The following is a 10,127-nucleotide window of genomic DNA, read 5'->3' as shown; positions in this document are numbered from 1 at the left end:
CAAAACGTATACCTAGTGTCTAGCCGTCTGGAGGCGAAATCTCCTGACACGTGTTTGGTGTTACATATATGTAACGCCAGGACTTGAAGGGTTAAGTCAATGATACTGCAAAAACTCCGGATCTCTTGTCTATTTTATGAAATTCGGTAGACGGGTTACAGATCCTTTTTTTTCTGATTGACTACTACAGTTTGTTGAACAACTGGAAATAGACTCTTGATTGGAAGGTAATCAACTAATCACTAAGTTATTGCCCAAGGTATTCTCTTCTGTCCAGTGTCTAGCTGCTTAGTCCTTACAGTTGGTGAAAAAAATTGTCGTTCATTCCAAGGAACTCCGGACGTTTAAACCCATTGTGCAAACATACCTACTTCTGCTCCAAATATTTTTGCCAAACTAAATCAGAACAAAAGAGCATCTTCTTGACAATCTATTTTATCAGTTTCATATACTTAAATGACATTCATTACCTAGGGAATACTTTTTTTATGAGAAAAATCTTCTGTAATGTGACTTGAAAAAGAAAATGACCTATTGATTTGATGGTTGAATTATAAATGTAATAAGTATGAATCTGTAAATAAGTAGGTATTACTTGAAAGAAAGAAAAAAAAAATACTTAGATCCATCTAGTGCCCTATAAACTTTTTGTATTTACAATGTTTGAGGTGGGTAGGTAATGTGCAAAAACTAAATAAGTAAAGAGCTACCTACCAGAAAGTGTGAAACTTACAGGTCCAAATATTTCCAAAGGGGGTTCTTAATTTGACCTGCTTACCTGGTTCTAAGTATTGTTAATAACCTCCTAGGTAAGTATGCAGTTTTTTTTTATTGTCTTGAAAACTATCCCCCTAAGTAGGTATCTATCCTGAATTTATTTCATATTCTGGAATCTAGTTTACTTAATGCTGTATAAAGAAAATATATTACTATGTTTATTATTACAATTTATTTATATCAATTTTTATAGTCAAATATAGCTAGATATTTCTATACATTGACCTTTCCTACAGTTCTTGATTCTCAGTTGGCTACAAGGAATAAATTAAATAGGTTCCTATTAGCCTTCATTCACCCTTGCTCTAGGTATAAACTTTTTTCCTCCAATATGGGTATACCTAATCTATCCATTATTGCAAGACATATTGTTTGTTTTAAAACAATTTAATTAGACCGAATTAAAAATTAATAAAAGAAAATGAAATTATAGAAAAAGAAATTAATGTTTTTCATTTTATACCTTAAGTAGGGTGCCTTCTGTTCTGGTCCACAGGCCTATGTACCTACTACCTACAGACTGTTGAGTATTGTCTAGCCTAGCCTTATTGGTACAAGTAAATTATTTACACATTTACATATGGGGAGACTTCCAAGGCAGATTCAGGCTCACACAAAGCTTTCAGTAAAGAGAAACGTTTGGTACTAATATACAATACCTACCTACATAAAACGGCGAATATTAGCTCATTTCATTAAGTAGAGGTATTGAAGTCTGTCATCAAGTCATATTAATTATTAAATTATGCTGCCACTTGTGTATAGCTTTGTTTTTCCTAATCGATCGATGCTGATCAAGGGAACTGTATCAACAGAGGTTTTATCATCCCGAAATCGACCAGAGAAGGAATACAGAATAGGAGAAAACTAGTTCTAAGAACGAACCTTTATGGGATAAACATTCGCTCCGGGCGGGAATCAGTCTGCCAGACAGTCAGAACGTGTGTGGTAGGAAATGTTCGACCCTAGACCTCTCAAACGGTCTGAAAGACCTAGCTAGGTCTCTAGATTCCGACTGTCTGACAGACCCAGGTCTGAACGCCCGCAACACGGTCTGTTCGATCTGAGCCAGAGGAGGGCATTACAGTAAATTGATACCTACCTACAACAACTCTTTAAAGACCTCTAGGTCTTTAAAAACCCATTTTCGTATGGAAAGGATATCGTAGCTAGCTAGGAAAAACCTAGGTTTCCCCCCCTATAATAGAGGTAATCACAGGTATATTTATCATCGGGTAAATAGCTACCCCACTTTCTAAAGTAGGTTCATTACCTCGTCGATCGACAGCGTCAACAATAGGACACTCCTTAATATTGTATATGGATAATATAATGTATAACTCACACGGTTCACGAAATGATCACGTAGTCCAATAGGTTTAATTGAATCATCCTGTATTATCACGACTCAATAGAGATATTAGAGATACACAGAGGGAAAGTAGCCGAATCTCTAAATCTATTGCAGTCTACTCTGTTCAGAATCCAACATCCAACACAGTTGAATGGTCCGGTGCCAGACTTGCCTAACCCACAAATTTGAAAATTTCGAGCTACCTCCATTAGCTCCTAAAAATTTGACCCGATTTCATTACTTTCCTTCCTATAGGATAAGGAAAGTAAAAAGGATGGGTGATCGTTTTGCCCCGATGTACCATTTTGCCCCGTGTTCCCCTACTTCTCCGTGTGTGAATTCACATGAATCTCATGGTCTTTTAACCTATGTGATTAGCTCCTAAAAATTTGACCCGATTTCATTACTTTCCTTCCTATAGGATAAGGAAAGTAAAAAGGGTGGGTGATCGTTTTGCCCCGTGTTCCCCTACTTCTCCGTGTGTGAATTCACATGAATCTCATGGTCTTTTAACCTATGTAAATGAGGAAAGGAACTTTGCTCGAATTTTGGTACTCGTTAGTATCCAGCCTAATCTCGACTCGGGCACTCACGATAGAATTCGTGAAGTGTGATATCTAAAGAGTGTAGAGTTCGTGAGGTGTTTTAATTTTTGTAAACACTGGTCTTATCAGTACATACTACATAGTTGAAAATTTTGACTGTTACCGTAAATTTTCAATTTTCCCTGAAGTTTCCACAGTTTTTACTTATTTTAAAGCCCAATCGAATAGAAAACCATGGACAAAAGGTAAGTAAAATGTCATAGTAATTATTTTTACTAATCCGCCCACAAGGGTGTAGCCAGGAAAGTAAACTTTCTAGCCTGGCTCTTTTGATAATTTGAGGGTGTTTGGGTATTTTTAGGTGTTTATATTTGCATTATTAATTCACTAATCACTATTACTTTGTAAATACAATAAACTTAAAACACAATAATCCTCATCAAATAGGTAGGTATTCAATGTTCCTTTGCAACTGAACAATTTCCTTGCTACAGGTATTTCAGCAACTTCACTGTACTTAGTAGTGTAGTACTGACAAGACCTCTCAGTTTAAAGTTTCTGCATATAATAATACAGAAATGACTAGAGATATATACAAGTAAGTATTTTACTTGTGAAGTACCGGTTCTAATTTGGATGTAATCAATTACTCAAAAAAAGTAATTGCTTTATTGCAAGTCACGCAATGAGTACAAGTCTACAGTCTACAAGGTACAAACCAATTACAAAAGAACCAATTACTAAGAGGGTACCAATGTCCAATGTTGAATGCCTTTGTTTTTTCTTTTTCTTTTTGTAACTTACTTTCTGCTGGGGAAAGAGAAGAATTTGTAAATAATGCTATAGTAGGTAGTTCCTATTAACTCCACCCTTGATCAAACTTCATTTCTATTTATTTGTCATGTTTGTAAACAATATACACTGTAAATAAAAGTTGATTGAAATGTCTAAGAATTATTAACTACTTAAATACACTCTTGCTCAGTGAGGAATTTAGGGTTACAATGTTTTTGGGTCTGATGGATAGATAAGGGATGCTAACTTTCCAGCCTTCTAATTGCTACTTAGGTATTTTAAAAATTGGAGAAATCCCCCCTTGGCTCTTTGTCTTGTATCTCTCTTCTCTAAACTAATGCCACATCTCATATCATCATGATAGAGGGTACCAATGTCCAATGTTGAATGCCTTTGTTTTTTCTTTTTCTTTTTGTAACTTACTTTCTGCTGGGGAAAGAGAAGAATTTGTAAATAATGCTATAGTAGGTAGTTCCTATTAACTCCACCCTTGATCAAACTTCATTTCTATTTATTTGTCATGTTTGTAAACAATATACACTGTAAATAAAAGTTGATTGAAATGTCTAAGAATTAACATCCAAAATGTCTCTTTATCCAGGAACTCAGCTGAAGTCACATTGTCCAAAGGTAGTCACACTCATGCTGTACCACTCAAACTGTTTGCTCTGAACCGTTCACGTCTTGTAGATGCTCTGAAGAATACCAAAAAAATCCAAGACAATGCTCTGGTTTTATTGCAAGGTGGAAGTAGCTGTCCTCTCTATGATACAGATGTTGAATATGATGTTTTCCGTCAGGTAAGTCTTGTTTTTTTATGATTACATATGTACTTGTAACATTTTTTAGCTCCAATGTTGAATGCCTTTGTTTTTTCTTTTTCTTTTTGTAACTTACTTTCTGCTGGGGAAAGAGAAGAATTTGTAAATAATGCTATATGTAGTAGGTAGTTCCTATTAACTCCACCCTTGATCAAACTTCATTTCTATTTATGGATCTAGCCTAACCTAATTTAAAGAAAATTATTAACTGTACACGTATTAATTTAGGTCACAGGGTTTTATTTCAACATTTTTTTTTTTACAAAATATATTTTTTTTTTTACACTTTTCACTTCTAAAACGACCAAAACAAACAAAAAATGTGCCGAAAAAAACTATCGATAGTCAAGCCTCAACTATCGATAGCGTTCGATAGTCAAAACTATCGATACCTATCGATAGTTCTCCTCCTCTACCTCCAAGCCAACTATAGGCTGGCAGGTAGGGCGCTTTCTTATCTCCATTACCGGGGAAATTGAAATATTCCGGGACATACCCGACTATATCCGGACTCGCAGTAAGTAGTTTTAACAACTTTAAACACAAGAACTCTGATATTTTGCCTTTCCGAGAAATTTCTTGACATCTTAATAAAGTGTAATTACTGTCGGAATGAACTGTGTAATTTCCTCTGTAGGTACTTTCCTTTGGAAAGTTGTCGGTTTTTAAAGGAGTGAATAACAAGTGGGTGGGAATGTAGTCTGTGGTTAGGTACCTGCACGAAATAACTTCGAAATAATCCTTATGTCTACTTTGACGTTAAAATAATCTTATTGAGTAGCCAGCCCAGTTGGAGGGTAGCGCGTCCACCTTGTAAGCGCTAGGTCGCGGGTTTGATTCCCGCACGGAGAGGACTTTATCCGAATCAAATAAGGTTCGCTCTCGGAACGGCTGGCTCTCTCTTATCGAAAGGGGACCTTCTCCATGGGAAGGTACCACTGGGCTAACCATAAACTCAAAGTATCGCTCTGGACTAATCGATAGCATTAATTTAACAGGAGAGCTATGTTCCTATTTACAAAATAGTTTATAGTAATAGAAAGTAATTATTAATGAATCATACATAGAAAAAGTAACTCTGGACTAATCGATAGCATTAATTTAACAGGAGAGCTATGTTCCTATTTACAAAATAGTTTATAGTAATAGAAAGTAATTATTAATTTATTTATTAAATGAACGAAAAAAATAAAATGAGAAAATTCGAACAATAAAATTACGTTGTATGCAGGTAGGTCCGTATGTCTACAACGTTAATGAATCATACATAGAAAAAGTAATACAAACATGGCTATCTATTCACGGAAACATCAAAAGAATGTAGATTATTATAGTACAGGGTGGCAAAGAATCGGCCACAACTTTCAATCTAAAGTACCTACCTATATCGTAGATTCTTTTTATGTGTTAGTGACTAGAACATTACTTTTGGTCCATCCTGTAGATATGTACATAGTTTGCAGTGAAAATATCTGTATAAAAATGTTACCTTGTATGTATGAAGTTTAAAAGTCCATGTGTAGTTTTGTAGGTTGTTAGTTTTTGTAATAACACCGGTAATTCTGATGAGAACAATTTTTTTTCTTCGAATTTTTAATTCATTTGAACTAACCTTGTATGTATGAAGTTTAAAAGTCCATGTGTAGTTTTGTAGGTTGTTAGTTTTTGTAATAACACCGGTAATTCTGATGAGAACAAGTTTTTTTCTTCGAATTTTTAATTCATTTGAACTGCATACCTACTTTTGCCTAGGCTGCATTCGTGATGGAATATGCCGGAATAGAAAATTCGCTTAACTGAACATGACGTAGGCGCACTGAGAATTACCCGGATTTAGGCTGTTGGAATGCTATATTATAGTGTTGAGCTTCCCGATGCAGAGTTCAATATTAGAGTGCCGGAACCCAGTCATTAGATTGGGCTGCCGGCACCCTAGTTTTTTTTTTCTCAGTGAGTGTAGTATAACTGCACTGTAGGGTTATTTTGGTACAACACTTTTCATTGAACTGTGTCGTATGCTTGAACATCAGAAAGTACAACTTTTTGATGTTCAAGTTCCAGGAAAAAAATAATTGATATATGTATACGTTCAGAGAATAGACGCGACGCTTCTCTGAATTTTAATTTCAATGTTGTTGGTTGTAATTTGAAGGTGCAATAAGTACATTATGTTGTTGTTGGTGGGGACTTTGTTGGTGTTGTAGCAGTGGCAGCAGATCAGTTAACACCTCCAACAGGTTCCAGGGTTGGAATGAGATCAAGGGAGGTGACAGCTTGCGTTAGGTTCTCCCAGAGGTCTATCGGGGTAAGGGTGGTTGGTTTAGCCGGGCAATCAAAGAGGTGATTCGTGTCATGTGGTGTTCCGGCGATCTGGGTTCAGTACATTCCTCAACTCATAAGTACATTATCATGTGAAGTAGTTGGTATGTACCTTATATAGGTACCTACGTCTAATAAAATCATGTTTGTGTTTTGATCTTCCATTACATAATCATTTATCCTAATTAAGTCATACGAAAAAATATTTTCAGCCCCAAATTGATCCAATTAAAATTTCAGACACCAAAGTTGACCAAATTGAAATAGGTAATAGTAGAAGTGCATGATAATAATATTTTTTATTCTGTTCGAATAGGACTGAAAAACTCCTTTACTCCAGCAGTACATAGACTATTGACTATTATTATTATTATTATTATTATTATTATTATTATTATTATTATTATTATTATTATTATTACTATGTAATATGTATAGGTATACTATTTATTGTTCTCAAATTATGTACCTACCAATGTAGGTATGAGTACTTTGAGGAAAAATTTCTATTCCTCTCCTGGGATTGAACCCACGCCCTTCTGTTTATCAGACGGTTTCTTGACCACCAATCACCGCCAGGGAGAATAAATTGAAATTTTTAAATCTAGGTACTTATTTACCTATTATGTTACAGTCCCAAATAAATGCATTAAAACTTTAAACTGCAAAATTCCTGGAATTTCCATCATGTGTTTTCACCCGAACCCCCCGGGGATGCAAAGTAAGCTTGAAAGCTAGTAAGCTAGTAAGCTTTATGTTAGTAAGCTTGAAAGTGCTCGGGTTAACCTTTGAAAAGTGATGTTTATTTGTTTATACATACTACGCATGTATTATGTAGAATTAGAATAGAATTTGTATAGGAAAGTTGACCTTCTATTGGATCAAGGTTATTATTATTCCTCGTGTAGGTATAAAGTAATGCGTGTTTATTCAATGTCATTCATTAAGACAGTTTACTTCTTTCATATGTATTGAGAGGTGAGAATAACTCATTTGTCCGGTTACCAACTACGCGCAATGTGGCTCAACTTTAGTGATTCGTAGAGAACTGGTGCATTTAAAGTGATATCGCCGTGGCAGGTCAGCTACTTCATCAATACAACGCAACAGCAGTTTGGTAAAACAAATCTTGAAAATAATAGTCATACATTCATTTTGGTTTGATTTCGACACAATAAGATGACAATTTTAATCCAGAATCTGCTAACATCCCTCCTCCTCCATCCCTTTCATCCTCCTTAGTCCAAAGAGAGGAAGAAAAAACAATTTCGTCCCTGATTGCAAATTGAATGTAGAAAAAAAAGCTTTTACCTTGATAAAATTTTTCCTCTATTTACTGGAATGAAAACTCTCTAATATAATATGGTGGTGTCTGGTGAAATGACCAGAGGCGGAATCGCTCACAAGATTACAATCCGAGAAAATTTTGTCCCGTAGAGTAACTTCCTCCTTTGTTATGGTAATGGAGATTCTGAACCATTTTGGTGTATTGAATTTTATAGATTTAGTGGGAAGGAAGGGTTAACGTGTGTTTAAACACAGACGACTGGCCGTCGATCGACGTGGTACAAAAATCTATGTTGTCGAGGCTTTGTGGACGTGTGAGTCGACGACATCAACACTTATTTCTAAAGGATTATTTTTTTCAGTGCAGATGACTCGGGAAAAGGACTTTCAGAAGTAAACGACTAAAAAGGATTTCTTTTGGAAATTCAATCCGGCCTAGCTCTTTTTCCACTTTTACCAAGGGAAACTAGAGAACAATGGAGTCCAAGACAAAAAGCAATATTCACGTTTTTCAATTAGCTTCCGGTAATTTTTTTGGTAATGAATTAAAATACATATATTCTGCATGTGTAGATGAAGAGGAGTCCATCATCCTTGAAAGTTCAAGAGTGACGTAAAGTCAACATGCTGTTGGTCCTTAACCTACCCTAAGTAACGTCAAGCCTCAAGCCTTTAAAAGAGACTCGTAAGTACACTCATGAAATTTCCCATAACAATGGAACAAAGTCGACACTGGACCCGAGTGTTATAAAATGCTGTAAAAATTACAGCACAAAAGCCCTCTGTACGATGATTGTTACCTGCACTTTCCACCCCTCTCCTCCTTCTTCTTCTACTTTTCGTCCTCCTTCTCTTCTTCTTCTTCTCCTCCTCCTCCTCACCCACTCTCTTCTTCATATAATTGTCCAATACCTGCACGTCCTACCCATTTCGTCTAGTATAGAAGAACACCCTCATTCCCAACGGCCCAAGGCAATATATATGTATTGTGTAGATTTCCTGGTGCATAACCTCAGTTATGAGTGTGAAAATGCTGTAAAAATTACAGCACAAAAGCCCTCTGTACGATGATTGTTACCTGCACTTTCCACCCCTCTCCTCCTTCTTCTTCTACTCTTCGTCCTCCTTCTCTTCTTCTTCTCCTCCTCCTCACCCACTCTCTTCTTCAGATAATTGTCCAATACCTGCACGTCCTACCCATTTCGTCTAGGATAGAAGAACACCCTCATTCCCAACGGCCCAAGGCAATATATATTGTGTAGATTTCCTGGTGCATAACCTCAGTTATGAGTGTGACTTCGGAGCATTGTGGTGGCATTGTTGTCTATGGTGTTGCGTTGACCACAATTTACCACAAATGTGACAGGGGACCCAATTTGCGACAGAAGGTAAAACACGGAAAAGGGACGTTACGGTGGGCTTATCAAGGCAGAGAATTGTGAAACTGTGTGACCTTTATCAGTGGAGACTGGACTTCAACCTCTTCTTCTGCTGGGATTTCTAGCTCTTCATTTTGTTACATGTGGCGATGGTGTTCCAAATTAAGTTCTTTGTCGAATGAGACCAATATTGCGTCTCTCTAAACTGAACAGGGCGGAAGCTATCAAGGCAGAGAATTGTGAAACTGTGTGACCTTTATCAGTGGAGACTGGACTTCAACCTCTTCTTCTGCTGGGATTTCTAGCTCTTCTTTTTGTTACATGTGGCGATGGTGTTCCAAAATAAGTTCTTTGTCGAATGAGACCAATTGCGTCTCTCTAAACTCTAAACTGAACGACATTGATCTCGGCAAGTCACTTTACAACTAATTATTGTAATTAAAGTATTAAACTCACAAGAAGGGGTAAACGCTTTGATGTCCGAAACACTTCATCAGAAGACATGATATTGTAAGTGATCAACTCGACTCCAGCAGATTCAATGTCGCTTCTTTTATGGATACAATTCTCCTTTTGAGGGGTTTATCAGATGGCTCTGCTCATTGAGCTCGTCAAAATGTCGCTTGAGTGAATGACGCTTTTTGAGTTTTCATCCCAAATAAGAACAACATCGATTGTGATGATAAAATGAAAGTCAAGGTGTGTCCACACATACATAGTCGACGGCCGTCAATCGATCATCGATCGACGGCCGGTCGACTATGTGTGGACACACCTTTAGATGAAGGTCCGGGAGTCAATGGAAATGACATAACAGAAAAAAAAGGTTAGGTATCCGTATTGCAACTGT

The 10,127-nt window shown here is 36.5% G+C and overlaps 1 protein-coding gene across 1 annotated transcript; it reads left to right on the top strand.

Moving 5' to 3' along the window:
* Positions 1 to 2,739: 2,739 nt before the first annotated feature.
* LOC103516078 (xaa-Pro dipeptidase-like) lies at positions 2,740 to 4,315 on the top strand. Its single transcript, XM_008481030.3, has 2 exons — positions 2,740 to 2,921; positions 4,073 to 4,315. The coding sequence occupies exons 1-2, from the start codon at positions 2,911 to 2,913 to the stop codon at positions 4,290 to 4,292; spliced, it is 231 nt and encodes a 76-aa protein (XP_008479252.2). The 5' UTR covers positions 2,740 to 2,910; the 3' UTR covers positions 4,293 to 4,315.
* Positions 4,316 to 10,127: the final 5,812 nt, after the last annotated feature.

Source organism: Diaphorina citri, unplaced genomic scaffold (genome assembly GCF_000475195.1).
Source record: "Diaphorina citri unplaced genomic scaffold, Diaci psyllid genome assembly version 1.1 scaffold1483, whole genome shotgun sequence".
In the NCBI taxonomy this organism is placed as follows: Eukaryota; Metazoa; Arthropoda; class Insecta; order Hemiptera; family Psyllidae; genus Diaphorina; species Diaphorina citri.
The sequence above is the reverse complement of the archived record's forward strand: the minus strand, read 5'-3'. Positions and strand labels throughout refer to the sequence as shown.